Source organism: Gopherus flavomarginatus, chromosome 24, assembly GCF_025201925.1.
Source record: "Gopherus flavomarginatus isolate rGopFla2 chromosome 24, rGopFla2.mat.asm, whole genome shotgun sequence".
Taxonomy (NCBI): domain Eukaryota; kingdom Metazoa; phylum Chordata; order Testudines; family Testudinidae; genus Gopherus; species Gopherus flavomarginatus.
Genome location: NC_066640.1, coordinates 13,067,268 through 13,085,039, shown reverse-complemented (window position 1 = coordinate 13,085,039; position 17,772 = coordinate 13,067,268). Strand labels below are relative to the sequence as shown.

The window sequence follows — 17,772 nt, the reverse complement described above, 5'->3', positions numbered from 1 at the left end:
GCAACCCCAATTCCACAGTCAGACATGACTCTCAGCCAGCCAGTAAGATGGAAGGTTTATTAGACGACAGGAACACGGTCCAAAACAGAGCTTGTAAGTATAGACAACAGGACCCCTCAGTCAGGTCCATCTTGAGGCCAGGGAGGCCAGAGCCCCGTCTGGCCCCCCTCCATTTCCCCAGCCAGCTCCAAACTGAAACTCTCTAGCCCCTCCTCTGCCTTTGTCTCTTTCCCCGGGCCAGGAGGTCACCTGACCTCTTTGTTCTCCAACCCCTTCAGTTGGCACCTTTGCAGGAGAGGGGCCCAGGCCATCAGTTACCGGGAGACAGAGTGTCAGCAATTCTCTGTGCAGACAGCATCACACTAGCCCTCTAGGGCTCTGCAACAATCACACACCCTTATCGCACCACCTAGATACTTAAGAAACACATAGGGGAAACCGAGGCACCCACACAGTATTCAGAGAAAACATTAAGAACTTTCCCACTTCATCACACCACCCAAGAGAAACACGTGAAGTTGTGACTTCGCACAAGTGAAATACCGCTTTGTGACTATGCTTGCACCCTCCGTTAGAATTGTATTTTCATTCACTCATAGTAACTGATTCTACTTTAACACAGCAAGCATAATGCGGGAAATGTTCCGCTTCAACCAGAAGAGAGGGTGGGGAGGGTCAAAGTGGGACAATCCCTCCAAACTCAGAACTGTTGGGAGAAATGGCGTCTCAGTTTGGCTCCCAGAAATCAGCAAACACTGGGGATCGCTGGCTAGATTGGGACTCCTCAATTTCCTTGCACCTGGTGTAGTCACTTACATTCGTGCAAACTGGCTTACTGGCAGCGTGTCACCTCTGTTTTGCAATAGTGTAAATACTCGCCCACGGGGCAGGTCAGCGGAGAACAGGCCCAATAACTCTGCTCTCTTTGGTCTCCTACCTCCACACAAGCCCATATTTTAGATGAGTTTTCCATACACGCACAGAAACTGCACCATTTGAAACGACTGCTCTTCATTAAACTCCGCACCGTGTGCTAATCTAAATACTAATCAACAACTAATTTCCTTTCACGAGCCGGGGACAGGTTTTTTACTCTTCCCTGCCAAAAAATAATGAGCCATAAATATTTATTTCAAGTGTAATTGATTGGAGTCATGATTTTATCCTTGCCTGCCAGGTTCTGAGCAATCAGAATAACTGCAGACACAGCCAGGAGACGGTTTGTGGAGCAGATGCCGCTGTCCCAGTCTCTCACCCTGCAAAGAAAAAGACACAGGGACTGAAAAGTGGCAGTGGTGATATTTTTCAAATGAGGGATGTTTCTAAGTCCATATTTGGGCACCTGAATAAGTGGCCGGATCTGCCGAGGTCCTTTAGAAGTGACCCCAGTGAAATCATGGTGAGCAGCACCTTTTAAAATCAGCCTGCTTAGCTCAATCCCTAAATCTAGTCTGAAAGGTGCCTAAAGGAATTTGCTACTCAGCACCCAGGGGGATCTGGGCACCCAACTCCAGCCTTAAGCGCGTATTCATTTTAGGCACATTTTGGAGTGATCGTTTCTGAAATTCCAACCCATCAGCCGAGCTGCCCCCACGGCCTTTGCATGAGACACCTTGATTCCAGTCTCACCCCCCTCCTCGGAATAAATCCAGAGTAACTTCCCTGAAGCCAACGCGGTCGCAAAGTCAGTGAGAAAAGAATCAGGCTCTGTCGTCTTTATCGTCATTGCGGCATCTAGCACCGAAAACCTGATCTTATGTAGACCAATAAACCATCCCAGGAGACACCGTCTGTCCCTCCCTTTAAATTAGGGTTAAAAAAACAAGTGATCGGCAATACCTTGCTTGGTGCAGCTGGTTTTCAGCTGACTGGCAGGAGTTGGATTGTCCCAATGACTTGCTGAAGTTCCTGGTGTGCTGCCTAAGGTCCTCAGTGTGATCCTCCTGAGGCAGCTGCAGGTTGTTCCCAGTGGTCTCACAGCTGGTTTTGAAATGGAATCCACAGATGGCCATGTTGATTTACTCTCCTTGAGGCCAGAGGCTAATCTCAGTTAGGCTGGACTATAGAATAGCAGGGTTGAAGGGGACCTCAGGAGGTATCTAGTCCAACCCCCTACCCAAAGCAGGACCAACCCCAACTAAATCCCTAAATGGCCCCCTTGAGGATTAAACTCACAACCCTGAGTTTAGCAGGCCAATGATCAAACCAGTGAACTATCCCTCCCCTGTGGATAGTCACAGTCAGCAAAGAGTTAAGACTGTGACCATCCATAAAGAGAAAGCGCCTCGCAGAGAGAGGTATTTTGACAACCAATAAGAACACATCAAGAACTCATAAAATTAGAGTGCCGGCAAACATGGAGCGTCCTGTAAGGTATATTTGAAAACCTGCCGACTATACCGTGCTGGATGATGTCGGCCATGGAGTAAAGGTGAGAATCCATGTACATTTTGAAGACTTATTTGAACTGAATGCAGTGGGAATTTTAGTTGAGATTAAAATACTTAGTGCTTGGTGCTGCCATGAGGGGTTGATACAAACGTACCCAGGAGCAGCACAGGCACAAAGTGAGATTTTTATGTTGAGGTCTTGAGCAATTTCTGCTTATAAACTTGTGACTGCCTGAAGTAACCACAGACCAGGAAACAATGGCTCATGATTCTGATAATGGATATTTCATAACAATGCAATTGCACTAATGACTCCTTCCAGAGGGGTCAGGGGGGTGACTCCGGCTTTGCACCGGGGTAACTGAGATCAGCCTCCAGGCCTTTACCAAGCTGCCACGTGAGCCGTGAATGATATTTTCAGTTCCTCTCTGAACAATGGTTGTTCGGCTCAGCAGGGTCTGGACGAGGTGTGGAACCAGCCCTTCTTTTCTGGAAGAAATGAGGACGCTTTCGGGAACTAGAACCGGGCCAGCACTCTGCTGCAGGCAGATCGTTTTGTGCAAATATTAGCAAAGCTGAACTGAATCAAGAGAAGGCGGCTCTGGCTGTGGCTCCAGGCTGGGACCCGGGATAGCTGGGTTCCCTTCCTGGTTCTGCCCACGTGACTTTGGCCAAGTCTCTTTGTCTCAGCTTCCCTGCTTGGAACTGGGGATAATAATCCATCCTTTCTTCCCATGCTTCATCTGTCTTGGCTATTTAGATAGATCACAGACTCCTCAGGGCAGGAACTGTCTCTTACCATGGATCTGTGTAGGGCCAGGCACACCAGGACCCTGATCCCCATCGGGGCCTCTCCACCCAGCTTTAATACTGAAACTCTGACATGTGCTGAAAATGCCACCAGAGGCACTGGCCCATTCCGCAATCAACAGCCAGGGGAGGGAGACATCAGTTCTGCTGGACTTCCGACCCACTTAGGGTGAGATGTTTGGATATGTGGGTCCCAATCAGCTCTAGCAAAACACAAGAGACCAGCTGCGGCTTTTAAAAATCCCGGGCAAGCTCCACAGTGGGAGGAATTCGCCAGCGCTCTGGGGGTGTCAACGTTGCTATGCTGGTGGTTTGCACTGATTGGTCCATTTCCCCGACTGCCTTGCAATCAGCTGGGAAATGATTTGTATCCACGTCACAGAACAGAATCACAGACATGCAGGGCTGGAAGGGACCTCAAGACGTCATCAAATCCAGCCACCAGCACTGAGGCAGGACCAAGGAAACCTAGACTGTCCCTGACGGGTGTTTGTCCAACCTGGGCTTAAAATCCTCCAATGATGGTGATTCCACAACCTCCCTAAGGCTTAACTAGCCTTCTAGCTAGAAAGATTTTCCTAATATCTAACCTAAATCTCCCTTGCTGCAAAATAAACCAATTACTTCTTGTCCTGTTCTCGGTGGCCAGAGAGAACAATTGACCCCTGCCCTCACCACAATGGGGATGTCCTTTCCCGTTTGCATGGAACAAACTGTCAGTGGGATACTGTGATGGTTAAAGTATAACAGGGTTCAAACGAGCTCCACCGATGGCCACCAGCCAAGGGGGGTGACCCAAAACCTCTGACTGCCCGAAATCAGGAGGGGAACTCAGGGGGTGATGGCTCCAGAATTGCCCTATTCTGGGCATTCCCCAGGAAGCTCTGGTACCGGCCGCTCTAGGAAACAGGAGACTGGGCCAGATGGAGCACGGGTCTGACCCAGGACAGCAGCTCTTATGTGCTTATGAGGCAGAAATTCCCTTTCCCTCGGAAACCAAAGTCAAAATTGAAGCAAATAAGTCTGAGAACCTGGAAAACCCCTCAGCTCTGTTCTTTTTCAAAGTGCCAATGTTTCTCCAGTCCGTGACTTCTTCTGGGCCCAGCCGTGGGACAGCTTTACGAATGGCAGGGTGTACCGTGCAGCATCCTGTGCGCTCGGAGACGGGGACATAGCGTGATGTGCTGTGAGAGCGGAGCAGAGACAGAGGGTGTTACAAGAAGAGACGTTAAGGTGGAGCTGCAGTCAGAAAAGTGGCTCTAAAATGGGCCCCGTCTTAACCAGCGGGGACCTTTGTGACATGTAAATGAAATAAATATAACAGTCAAAATGATGTGCCTTCCTGCCACACACACCCCAGCCCCCCTTGCACACTCATGCTGTGCACCACACCACACATACTCATCCCGTGCAGCCTGGCCCAGCACAGACCCTTGCACACTCATGCTATGCACTATCGCACAGCACACCCTCCTGACACACATCCACAGGCTGCAGAAACACAGCTACAATCCTCCCACCCTCAGTCCTCCCATTCTCACACCTTCTCACATGCACGCTCCAAACCCTCACACAGCGCGCTCTTGCACACTCACAAGCCCCCTATCCCCCACTGCATGCTCTCCCCTTGCACACCACACACACACATACATGTAACCCGCACAAGAACCAGCCCTGCCGCCTCCCCCAGGCACCGATAAATACCCACGGCTCATAACCTGTGCTTTGCCAGCAGGTGCTTCCCATGCAATGGAGCACGTCTGTGCCTCGTGTCTGTGCTGGGCGCACACACCCAGCCCGGAAGCCTTGTTATTACAGCCCCCCCTTCCCTCCACTGCTCACACTCCTGCCACGCTGCTGGAAAGCGCTGAGGAGTGAGCAGCTGCCTGTAGCTAATAGCTGCCTGTAGCTGCCCGTGGAGCCCATGTGTTCATTTGTGCCTTCTGGCACATGGCAGCAAGCATGGTGGCCACGTGACCCCAGCGCCCCCTCCCTCCCCCAGGGTGGGAGACCTGGCTCAGAGCGAAGGGCTCAGGTGGATTGGGGGGGGGGATGACGCTCTCTGTCTCCATAGCAAGAGGTAGCTGGTAGATGCAACTGCTGTCAATCCCCTCTCCAGCCAACCAGGCCCAGGAGCCCTCTGGCCTGGAATCCCATCTCCAAAGCTCTCCTCCCCATAATGCCCCTAATTCTGCAGCTCTATACGCTGCTGGGTGCGGGGTGGTTCCTTCCTGAGTCCTGCCCGCCCCCATCTCACACCCTGATTGGTGAGCACCGAGAGCCCACAGCTGCAAACATCCTGGCCCCCCGCCCAGGATGGGCTCCAGGGCTGTTTGCCTGGCTCAACCCCTGCTGCAGTGAGTTCCACAGCTGAAAGTGACAGCAAGGGGCTGAAAGTCACGATCCACCTGGGGTCAAGATGGGGGCAGCCTGTTGGAAGCAGCTTGTTTCTTTCCTGCACTCCACTTGGCTGGGGTGCCGAGTGGCCAGTGGCCTTTCACTCCGGGTTGTGGGGTGGCAGACACAAGTTCCTTCCGGGGCTAGCATCTGCCAAACTCCTCTTCCTGTAACACCAGCTAAATGGGCCGGGCCTGATCTCCCAGCCCGAGGTTACTGTCAGCAAAGCTGAGCTGGTGCCCGTAGGGTCTGGCTGCTAGGAGCCATGCTGAGCTGGTGACTAGGAATAGGATCCGTGCGGGGTCTGGCTGGCCTGTGACTCCTCCTCGGCAGGATGGCCACTGCAGCTGCTCATTCTTTGTGCTCATCTCAGCACTGAGCTGGGCAGCCAGTGGGGAGCCAGGGTCAGACACCCAGGTGGAGAAATTCCCTGATGCCAGGATCTGCAGACAGCTAACACGTGTCTATCCCGGAATGGATGGCCAGCTACATGCAAGAGCAGACACAACACACACAACTGCACCCTTACCCACGAACAACACATACACTCATGCACACGCACAACACACAGAGACAACACTCATGCCCACCTGAGCGCACACACACGTGAGGGCACGCAACACATACCCCTGCCTCCACCCATGTGCACCCCGCAATCAGCTGCCCACTCAACGCGTACACAGCCCTGAATACATGTAACACACACGCATGCCTACTCAGCAAGTGCCCACACCAACCGTTCACGGAAGTGTGCACACTCACCCACCCACCCACGTGCATGCAAGTACACACAGCCTGCTCCTCACCTCCCTGACCATTCCCCAGCTCAGCCCCTCAGTCCCGGGCCCTGGCAGCCCACATGGGTGCCACCTGGCAGCCCAGAGACATGTGTTTCCAGCAGGCACCTCAAATCCAGGGATTAAGAACAAGAATGAAGCAGCCACAGCACAGCCGGTTGCCTAGAAAATCTGGGCGGGGGTCAAGAGGAGAGCAGGGGGGGGGGGCTTCCCGCACATGCCCCACACATCACCTGGCCCCGCACACACCGCAGCTGGGACCAACACATGGCCAGCACAATGGGGTCACTCAGGCAGCACCAGCTGCCTCTCACCCAGACACACATGCTGCTAATCAGCCCCTGCAGCTGGACCAAAGCCAAGTGAATGGCCCCGGGGCTAGATCCACAGCCGGGGTCAGCCAGCCTCGCTCCGGTGCCCCAGATGTTCCCAGCTGCTGGCTCCAAAGTCTCCTCTGTTCATCCCCCGGGGCCACTGGCTCGAAGGTGTTTGCTGCTCTGGGCAAGCCAGGAAATAGCCGCACCTCCCGCATGGTGCATCCCAGCTGCCCACGCAGGGAACCCGCAGGTTCCAGGACTCCCCTTCCCTCGCAAAGCCCCACCTGCAGCAAGAGCAGAGCCAGCCCTGGGCTGCCCCCCTGGCTGAGCTGGGCAAGGGCTGCCCTGCGGTTCAGCTCACCCTCACCTGCCAGCCAGGCACATTCCCGCCGGTTCTGCCTGCACTGTGGCTGGCAATGCTCAGGGGCTTTTGCATGCATGTATCTTCGAAGGCGAGGGCAAGGTTTCTGGGGGTTGCTAGTTTCAGGTACGGCAGCGATCAGAGATAGCGAGAAAGGTGGGGGCTGGAGAGAGGGTGGGGTGTATATGGAGAGGTAAATGAGGGGGCTGGATAGGGATAGAGGGTGGGGTGACATGCCCTGGCCTCTGTCCTGACCTGGAGAAGATGTGGCTGGAGCAGGGGGCATCTCTCAGTAATTACCCTCCTCCCCCAGCATTGCTGCAGCAGCGGCTGCCTCCAGCCCCATCTGGCTGCCCAGACCAAGCCCTGCAGCCTCCCACGGGGAAAGCAGGTGAATGGAAACTCTGTCGCCCTGGAAACCAGGTAGGAGCCCCAGATGTCACCTGAGCGCCGCTTCCAGGAAGCACCGGGGGCTCCGGCACCAGGGGAGCAGGCCCTGCAGAGCGGCCCCAGGCAGGGCTGGTGGGAGCCAGGCCAAGGCCTGGGAAGAGCTAAGGGTTTGGGGGATCAGAGTTTGTCGCAGCCCCCCCAAGCCTGTGGAAGCGGCTCCCCAGAGCTGCCTCCTCGCAGGAGCTGGGCTCTGGCTCCAGATGGCATCTCCCAGGGTGTGCTGAGTGCCTCCTGCCGGCTCTGCAGCGGCCAAAGGCCCCTGCTCACGTGGTCCCCACCTGACAGCTGCATGTGCTGATGTCCCAGTGTCCACGGACACAGCGGGCACAGTGCAGCATGTCTGCCCCACCACTACCCCGCCCCCCGCCATCCCTCTGAACCCAGCCCTGGGTCCCAGCCCAAAGCCCTCGCCCCGGGGCCACGCTGCACCCCTGGCATCTTGGGGAACCTTTGGCTGACATCAGACACACACACTTCCTGCAGCCCCAGAAACATGCCAGCTGCAAACTGTGTCCCCAGCCCCGTCTCTGGGCTCAGGCTGCTGCCTCGCTGCAGCTCCCGGGCCGAGTTTGCTGCAGGATAAATCCGGGTCAGCTCCCAGAAAAACACTGTGCTGGCCAAGCCAGAGTGCGGCTGGCCTGTGGCAGTGAGCAGGGAGCTGGCAGGCTGCCCTGCTCCTACCCTGGACCGACACAGAACGTTCTCTGATTGCAGCCGGAGGGAACGGAGAACAACAGGATGGGGAGGCTGGGCCTTAAAAACAAGCCGAGCGGAGAGGGAAATCGGATCCGCCTGGGGCGTGCAAGTAGAGGCGGTTTCGGTGGGGCTCTGCCTGCCTGCGGCTCGTATTAACTAGATAATACAGACCTACGAACATGGCTCGAGCCAAGCCCTTTGCTTGTTCCACCAGGCAGCTCTGAAAACCAGGCCCCTGTCAGACGTCTCACGTTCCACCCCCAAAATCAGCACCCACTTTCTGCCACCTTATCTTGCCTGGACAGTCTGTGAGCTGTCACCACGCTGGGTCGGCAGGTGGCAGCAACCAACCACAGTTCTATCCCGGTGACGTGCCCTACCGAGGCACCCAGCCCCCCACTACAGAGGACGGCGCCCTCGGGGGGGTCGGGACCGACACGGGGAGCCGCGTGGCAAACTACCAATGCATGGAAACAACGGGAGGTTTTAACTGGAACACGGCCTGGAGTCTTCACCCCTCAGAGATGCACAGTTCCCAGGGTTAGGACGGACCGGCATGATCGGCTAGTCTGACCTCCTGCACATCACAGGGCCCAGAACCTCACTCACCCACACCTGGAACCGCCCCCAAGTAATTCCCGCTGGAACCAGACCAGATCTTTTAGGAAAACAGCCAGTCTGGATTTTAAAGCGGCCAGCGATGGAGAACCCATCACGATGCTTCACGAATTGCTCTGATGGCTACGTTTCTGGTACAAGACGCACATCTTACGTCCAGTCCGACTCTATCCGGCGTCACCTGACAGCCATGTGACCTTGCTACGCCATCGTCTGCTGGGGAAAAGCCCATTAGCAAAGGTTTGTTCCCTGGGTTGGTACTTGCAGACTGTGATCAAGTCACCTCTTAGCCACGCGGAGGAGGCTTGTCATGCTCGGAGTGGGGGGAGCGTTTCGAAAGCTATCACCTGAGTCTCAGCTCAGACCTTTGCAGCCCACCCGGTGGCAGAGAAAAGCTCAAACATGTGGCCCCTGCAGGCTCCCAGCCCAGGAGCCAAACGAAAAAGATCTTGTGATTTTTAAGTCAATCTCGTGATTTGGAGGCGGTGGGAGGCGACTCCAGATTTTGGGACGCTTGGAGACAGCAGTACTCTGTGTCTGTCCAGCGCCTAGCGCAACGCGGCCTGGCTCAGGAAAGTCACTTCGAAGTGCCACGATCCTGCAAGGAAAGCAGAGGAAAAATGCTAACGCGAGCATGGCTCATCAGCAGGGGTAGCCACCCCCGAGCCAGGACTGAGGGTGACTCCCACTACAGCCTGGCCTACCAGCGGGGCTGTCTGCAGGGCCGGGGCCGGCCAGCGGGAGTCTCTCGGGACCTGCTGTTAGCTCCTATCTTTGCAACCTCCTTATTCACATGACCCAAATGCTACCAGCGACGGGCACTCACCACCGCCCAGGATCTCACAGCCTTAGCTTCCCCAGGGGCAGCAGTAATTACCCCACTGGGGGAGGGGTTGATTAGTCAATATCTGTAAGGCATGTTCAGAATAAAAGCACCATGTAAGGGCTACTGCATGGGATTAATTTATTGTTCTAATTGCTGCAATAGGGTTACTATGGAGTCTGGATCTATCACCGTGTTTAAGCGACCTCATCTATCCATCTCCATACACTTCCCGCTGTCTATCCATCCATCCATAACCCCATATGCACCTCTCAATCTATCCCTATACACACCCCTCTGTCATCCCCTATACACACCCCTCTATCTATCCCTATACACACCCCTCTATCCATCCATCTAGTCCCATATGCACCCCTCAATCTATCCCTATACACACCCCTCTATCCATCCATCCAGTCCCATATGCAGCCCTCTATCTATCCCTATACACACCCCTCTATCTATCCATCACCCCATATGCACCCATCTAACCCCATATACACCCCTGTCTATGCATCCATCCATTGATCTCAATATACACCCACCTACGTATCTGTCTCGTGCATACCCTTTGTCTACCCATCCATCCATTGATCTCCATACACATCCCTCTATCCATCCCTCCACACGCATCCGTCTACCCATCCATCCCCCAACACACCTTGCTATCCAGCCCTGTCATACCTCTAGAGTTCCCATCCCAGCTGTCTCTCAGGCCCAGAGCCTCCTAGGGATTTAGGTGCCTCCCCAGCCTGGGGGATCTGGGCCGATGCCCACGGAACTCCCGCTGAGATCAAGGGAGGGGGTTTTGGGGCACAACCCCCCAGAGCTGTTTGCACCACAGGTCACCAGCCCATCCGCCAGCCTGCTCTGCACGCCGCGCCCGCTAGGTGGCGGCCTTGCCCGCCTGGCTGGTTCGCTCAGCGCCCGGCAGCTACCGGCCGGGTTTGCAACGACTCCCAACCGCAGGGCGCCAAGCAGCCACCCCCGAGTGCCCCAGGCAGGAAGGGTGAGAGGTGGGAGAAACTCGCCCCTCTGCAGCCTGGACCCCAGGGCCTCAGCTCTTCCCTCCATCATTGCAACCCCTGGGCGGTCCTCGGTCCCTTTGCCCTGTGCCTGCAACTCCAGAGAGACCAGCCGGGCAGCAAGCTGCCTCTTGCACTTTCTGGGCTGTTTGTTTTTTTGCAAATCCAGCTGGGGCTAATTCCCCCCCCCGCCCCCGCCCCCGCAACGTTAGCCTCGAGCCTATTGCAACACGCGCTGTTTTGCACCGGGGACCTTTCACCTCTGCAAAAGTTCAGGCTCCAGGCTTGCCCTCCCACCTGCTTTGCAGAGCGGAATGTTACGCGAACCTCGCAACCCCCCCGAGCTCGCTTTGGGAAATGCATTCAAGCTGAAGGCCAGCGGCGTTCCCTGCTAGTTCCCTGGCAGCTCAGCTGCTCGGGAAAGTACACGGTGTCTTGTTTGAGTTCCCGGGTTTGAGAGGGATTTGAAGGTTGGTTCATTCTCTGCCTGAAATAAATCTTGCCACCCAAGCAGCGCCCGCGGTGAACGCGAGCCTGGAGCGAGCCTTGTCTGCAGCCAGCAGGCGTGTGCATCAGAAGCGGCGCTGATAAAGTTTGCACGGCCCCGCACCTGGGGTCTGAGCCGCCTTGCAGAAGAGGAAAAGAGAGGACAACCTAGAAAGGTCCCAGCCAAGGAAACATGATGCACGCTGCAGGGGTTGTTGTGAAACGAGTCACAACGTTTTTGCAAGCTGCAGAAACCATGACTGGCTCGAAAACCTCATGATTAACTCATCCTTTCCCCTCCGCCGCCTACACAACACACAGCTGGGTGCTCTTCGTTTTCTGCCTACGAGGTGGAACGGGTATCGCCCTGCTCAAATGGGGGAGAGGGGAGGAAAAGTGCCCTTGCAGAGCAGGGCATTCACTAGACACGTTTGCTTTTTGCAGCTCCAGAGTTCAGTCCTAGGAATATAGACACCACCACCCCCCTCCCCCAACTCCAGCATCTCGGAATTTGCTCCGGAGTGGAAGACAATAAGAATTCTCCCTTTGCATAATGTCCCTACTTTTCCTTTGCAAAATGCATCCTCGCCTGGATGTGATTTTTGTCCCCGAACAGCTGCAGACCAAGCCCGGGGAAGGATGGCCGGGGGGGTCCTTGGGAAAGGTGGGGTGCGGTGGGGTGGGGGATTTCCAGGGCATGCATTTTAATTCAAACCCTTGGGATACTTCTTTCCTCTAAAAATAGCCCCTCCGAATTCTCCAGCAAGGGATCTCGCCCAGGTTTGTTTTCCCCTGGACAAAGCAGCTTGCCAAGTTCAGCTGCACGCCCAGAGCTCTGTGGAAATCCCATGCCTCTGCCCAGCACAGGAACAAAAACTGCTGGGAAATTTCAATCGAAACTCTCTCTCTAGTGCGTTTTTTTTTTTTTTTTTAAGCAAATCCACCCCTTGCAAAACTTCCCCCGCCCCACGTGGGGGCCACTTGCTATTTTCCCCAGAACCAGAACCAATCAGCTGGCACCGAGTTTTTTCCCTTTGTGGCCGAAGAACCAATAGGAAAGGAGGGGCCACGCCCCCTCCTGCAAGGCTATAAAAGGCGCCTTCAGCTGTCGCTGTCCCTGAGACTGTTTGGCGAAGCCGAGGAGTTTGATTTGGAGTGACACCGGATTGACTCGCAGGTGGAGTTTCTGACATCGCGGAGCGATTGGCGCCGGGAGGAGCGAGCCTGGTTTCTCCAGTGGATTATTGCACGGTTCCCGTCTGCCTTCTGGGTTGCTGCTGCTCCCTCCCGACTTCAAGCCATTGTGGATTATAATTGCAACATGACCCTGGAAGAGCTAGTTGCTTGCGACAACACTGCCAAAAAGTAAGTGTCTCCCTCCTTTGCAAAGCCGCGGGTGTAGCAGCCTGGGCATGCAGATGCCCGAGCCCTTCGCTGTGTTTCTCCGCCCGCAGGGCTTTCCAAAGCCGCCCCGCATTAATGCGGTTCCCTCCCCTTGTGGTCTCTCCCCAAGGATGCAGACGGTGAGCGAAGCGGTGGAGCAGCTGCTGGTGGCTGCTCAGCGGCAGGACTGCCTGACAGTCGGCGTCTATGAGTCGGCCAAGCTCATGAATGTGTAAGTATCTGGCCCTGACGTGTGCCGGGGTTGATCAGCTGACGTGGCTGGTGGAAAGGGGGGGTGAGCTCGGCTCACTTGGATCTGCTGGAGCTGGGGCTGTGGGAGGGATCCTGTGTGTGACAGATGCAAGCGAACGAGCTCTGGCGTTGGCTGTTGCTTGCTCAGGAGCAGCTGGGGGGGTGTAGGAGACTCATTTCCTTAAATGGACAGTCAGTTTGCGGGGCCCGCCTGTCTCCCCCTGATCCTGACCCGCCTGCTTCCTCCCCGTGCCCTGCAGGGATCCAGACAGCGTGGTCCTTTGCCTCCTCGCCATTGACGAAGAAGATGAAGGCGACATCGCCTTGCAAATCCACTTCACCCTCATCCAGGCTTTCTGCTGCGACAATGACATCAACATCCTGCGGGTGTCCGGCATGCAGCGGCTGGCCAAGATCCTGGGGGAGAGCTCGGAGGACAACAGCGAACCCCGGGACCTGCATTGCATCTTAGTGACGGTGAGTCCCCTGTGCTGCTGGGTGCAGGGGAGCAGGAGGGTGCCCATCACCTGGGAGTCAGTCCCATGGCCTGTACGGGGGAGTTGGATTGTGCAGTGGTGCTGATGCAGGGCTAAAATGGGCAGCCCCGTGACCTGGGGCTGAGCCAAGCTGCTTCAGTGATGTGTGTATTACCGAGCAGCCAGTGGCGTGGGTCACTGCTCAAGTATGTCTCGTGACTGGGCTGGGGTGACGTCCAGGAGGTTTGTGCTGGTTGCTAATGGCCGGATCTGTGTGTTCTCTCCCTCCAGAATCCCCACACCGATTCCTGGAAGAGCCAAGGCTTGGCGGAAGTGGCCAGTTACTGTGAAGAAAGCCGCTGCAATAACCAGTGGGTCCCCTACGTTCCGCTGCTGGAGCGTTGAGCTGGGCACCGTCTTCTCGTTTTGTGCTGAATTCCTGTTTTTTAAGCAAAAAAACAACATTTTAAAAAATAAAAAACCACCCCATCAAAATCAAAGCTAAGGAGTAACGGAGAGGAGAGCGCCTGGGCCGGCAGTGAGGGTGTGCGTGGAAAGGGAGGTGTGCCAGGGCACTGGTGATCGAGCCAAGGGGCTGTGACTGCATGGAGACCGTTAAAGGAGCAGCTCGCTGGAGCAGGCTGGCAGGAGACACGCTTGGGGGAATGACTGAAGCAAGGCAACTGACTCCTCGGATGTGAGGGGCGCTCGAATCCTGTACGCAAGGCACGACGTGTTTCTCTGACTGCGTGGGGTGTGGATGCCACTGATCCGTGACAAGGGACTGGATTTCCCTCTGCTTCCTTTCTCTGCAGCCAGAGGGGACATGGCCACATTTAGCCAAGGACTTACTGTGGCAGGGTGGGGAAGAGACTGGATTTTTATTTGTTTTGCATCTGCTTTGTGTTTGTGGATGGAAGATGTGAGAACTGAAAAGGACAGTTGCAAATGAACTTTTATTTTTCAATGGACCGAATCTTATATTTATAAATTCAAGATTGCAATCTTTTTCTTTGCACTCAAGCCACTAAAAGAGTCTGATTCTATATATTCTTGTACGATGAACTTGCAATAAATTTCTGAAATGTAAATATCACTTCCTCTTGCATTTTTCTCCCCCCCTTTCCAGCTGTGACACTTCCCGGTCCCTGCATGTTGCATCAGAGCAGCATGTCCTGTACTCTGTGATCAGATCAGGATGTAGCTGTGTTCTTAAAGCAGCTTCCAGGCCAGCCCTGTTCTCTTTGAAAAACACTGCAGCTTTCTGGCTGAGGCGCCACCACTTCTGTAAATTGACAAAGAGGCTTAAACAAGCGGCAATTAAGGGCTGGCCTGTTGCAAAATGCCATGTGAGCTCCTGGCTGGTGCAGCCTCCTGCCTAGTCTGCAGCAAAACAGGATTTTGTCTGGTTTCAGGGTGTGGAGGAAGGAGCACGGGCCAAGTTTGGAAAGTCAGGGCTAACAAGAAGTGCTCATTAGGTCCTTAAATTGACACTCTCTCAGCCTCCTTTTCTCACCCCCACCCCCCCAAAAAAGAAGATTTGGGATCCGAGATCATCCACTTTTAGGTTTGACTAAACTTACTGAGGGTCACAGAGTTTTTCTTCCAGCCCCTCCCTGTCCATGATCGTGCACCCACAGCACAAGGCTGAGCTGAACACCCCTTGCTGGGTGTGGTTCCTGGGCCAAGCTGCCCCTGGGCAGGGTTTGCCCCCATAGCTACTGCTGCAAACCCCACTTCTGCCTACACTTATTTCTACAGGAGCCTGGTTCCACAGAGGCTGCCACTGACTCCTGGCAGCTTGGGAACCACAGAGCAGCTGCAGAACAAGCTCCTAACTCATGCTCACCCCTTCCTGTGCAGTAGAAAGGGAGCCCGTCAGGGTGTCTTACCCTGCAGGTAGCACTACTGGGGGTGAGGGACTCGCCTTGTGCTGGCAAAGCGGGTGGGCACATGCAGCCTGGTGTCACCAGCCCTTGGCTTAGCACAGGCTGTGGCAGCAGGTCCAGACCCTGCTCTGGGTCCTCATGGAGCAGGGTTTGATGGGACCCCTAGTGTTGGTGGGGGGGGCAGGGTTGATTCTACAGCAGGACCATTCCCCTGTATCCACCCCCCCCAATTCAGGCAGGGTCCTTATGCCTGAGGCTTGCCTGTGTTGAGTGGGGCATTGCTAGCCCAGTGGTGCCTGCAGATTGGGAGGGGAAAATTACACTTCTCCTCCCCCTTGGAACCTTGTGGGCAGAACCGCCCCCCCCCATGGCTCTGCTGCAGGGTGGGGGCACCAGGTGTCCTCTGCTAAACCAGCCCCTGCAAGTGCAGCATAAATGGAACTAGACACAGGGGTTTTAGATGCCAGGTATTTAAAAGGGCACCAGTGCCTGGCTAGCAAAAGTAGCCTCTAATTCAAACAAGCCATGCCTAAGATCTTGCTGGGGGGTTGTCCTACTCATTCAAGATCACACACTACTGCTTTAAATCTATTCCTCTGCTGGTGTCTCCATTTCAGGAAGGAAACTGAGGCACAGAGAGGGGAAAGGGGCTTGCCCAAGGTCACACAACAAGACTGGTAAGTGGAGCCTGAGCCTCATGCTGGCTCCTCCTGACTGGCTGAGGTAATGGTCAGGAGGAAATACAGGAGTGACCTGCCTCATGGTTTGGCCCAGAGGTTAGTGGGGTGAAGGGGATGCCAGGGTTGGCTGCCCGGCAGCATCCGCCTTTCTCCACTGCTGCGGCTAGTCCCCTTGGCTACCAGTCTGGGATGGTGACACTTGCAAGCATGCTGGGGGCTGCAGAGGAGACACACACAAGTACAGGTAGGTGGGCCTGAGTCTTTCCAGGGGTGTAGGGAGCCTGTGTGCTAGGCCCATGCCCTGGACACTCAGCACAGAGGAGAAGGTGCAATGCGCCCCCCCACCCCCTTGCTGAGAGCTACCTTCAATTCTTGTGTCCCATCTCGTGCTGCGGTGAAGCCCACCCTCGGAACAGCTATCGCTTTACGTTCTGGAGTGTGAGCTGCCCGGAGAAAGCGAAATCAAGGCTAAACAGCTGCTTTCCTGTGGTCAGGGTTCCCCGTGACACCCCTGGGGCAGGGAGTCAGGCTTGAGGGGAAATCCTGCTGCTTCTAAGGGAACAAAGTGTTTGTTATGAGCTGAGACAAGAGGAGGGTTTCTAGGAAGCTGATGTGAGAGAATCTAATGGAGTCAGGGTTCTTCTGCACAAATAATACTCCCCCAACCCCAAACCTGCAAGATTTGCAGCCCCCCCACCCCCAGTCCTTGCAGCTTTGTGCCAGAGCTTGAAAATCGGGAAATGCAACTGAGTGGGACCTGCAAGAAACAATCATGAAACTGACGAATCTCCCCAAACTGGAAGAACCTAAATAAATAATATGGAAGAAAGTGGGGGGAGGCTGTTGGGGAAAAAAGGGTAAATGTATAAAATGCACGTGCAGTTGCACAGGTAGATAGCCGGGGGGGTCATTGTGCACGCGTGCACACGCGCACACACACTTTTGCACATGCAGCAGAGACGAGCACATGATGCACCTGTTTGCAGCCTGAGGGTGAGCCCAGCCCGTGCGTGTGCAGCTCTGGGTGTGCTAGCCCATGCATGTTCCCATGGGCATTTGTGCGTGTGAGTGTCCATGGGTGTGTGCTCGTCTTGTGTGTATTTGGCCTGCAGTCTCCACTGCCCCTGCACTCCTGTTATTAAGGCCCCAGTACGTACTCTCAGCTCCAACCCCTCCCCGGCGGCTGGGAGGGTTGGGAATGGGCAATGGAACTTTGCTCGCCCCTTAGCCTGCTGGGTAGAATCCAGCCAGGGGACCCCAAGGGGTGACCTCCCAAGCTGTCATCAACACCCTCCCAACCCCAGAGAGCTGCCCATGTCCCTGGCTGGGCAGCTCCCGGCTCGTGGGCGTGGGGACCGAGGGGGTGGCATGGTGGGCGCTGCTGGGGATTTCGCTGCCATGCAGGAAGCTGCCCTTTGAGCACAACTCCCCCAGGCTGTGTGGGCAGGGGGTGGGGCTAAGCCCTGCCAGGAGCAGGCTGCCTCACCCTCCCTGGGCCAGGGAACCCCCCCCAGCTCCTGGCAGACCTGCGGGCTGCTCAGCACCCACATGCCCACCTCCTCCGCGCCCACGCTCTGTGCAGGGGGGGCTTCTCCCAGCCACATGGGCTCAGCAGAAATCCCCTGCGCCACCTCCAGCCGGAGGGACTGGAGCCCAGTGGCTCCGTGATGAAGTCACCAAAGCCACCAACCACAGGAGGCAGCTGAACAGCACAAGATGCTCACAACCCAGAGGGAGGGAGAAGAGAGGGAGGCTGACGACACCATCTGAGCCCCAGGGGCCAAATGAGGGCGGGATGGAGGAGAGGGGGATTCAACACCCCCCATTACAAAAGACACGTCCCCGCAGCGTTATGCCCTCCCTGGGGACCTGACCCCAAGCCCACGGCAGGCGACAGGAATCTTTCCACCCTGGATCAGGCC

At 55.6% G+C, this 17,772-nt stretch overlaps 1 protein-coding gene and 1 long non-coding RNA gene across 5 annotated transcripts; one reads left to right on the top strand and one right to left on the bottom strand.

Annotated features, from left to right (window-relative positions):
* Positions 1-75: 75 nt before the first annotated feature.
* LOC127040154 (uncharacterized) lies at positions 76-12,274 on the bottom strand. Of its 4 annotated transcripts, none has more exons than XR_007771373.1 (4): positions 10,945-12,274; positions 9,184-9,434; positions 1,840-4,384; positions 76-1,256 (listed from the first exon to the last, which is right to left on the bottom strand). It is a non-coding gene; the product is annotated as an uncharacterized LOC127040154 (long non-coding RNA). The 4 variants fall into 4 exon arrangements; XR_007771374.1 differs by having other exon boundaries at positions 9,202-9,434; XR_007771375.1 differs by having other exon boundaries at positions 10,982-12,274.
* A 26-nt stretch (positions 12,275-12,300) lies between these two features.
* On the top strand, positions 12,301-14,372 carry GADD45B (growth arrest and DNA damage inducible beta). Its single transcript, XM_050933969.1, has 4 exons — positions 12,301-12,535; positions 12,684-12,785; positions 13,066-13,282; positions 13,573-14,372. Exons 1-4 carry the CDS (start codon positions 12,492-12,494, stop codon positions 13,684-13,686), a joined length of 477 nt encoding a protein of 158 aa, XP_050789926.1. The 5' UTR covers positions 12,301-12,491; the 3' UTR covers positions 13,687-14,372.
* Positions 14,373-17,772: the final 3,400 nt, after the last annotated feature.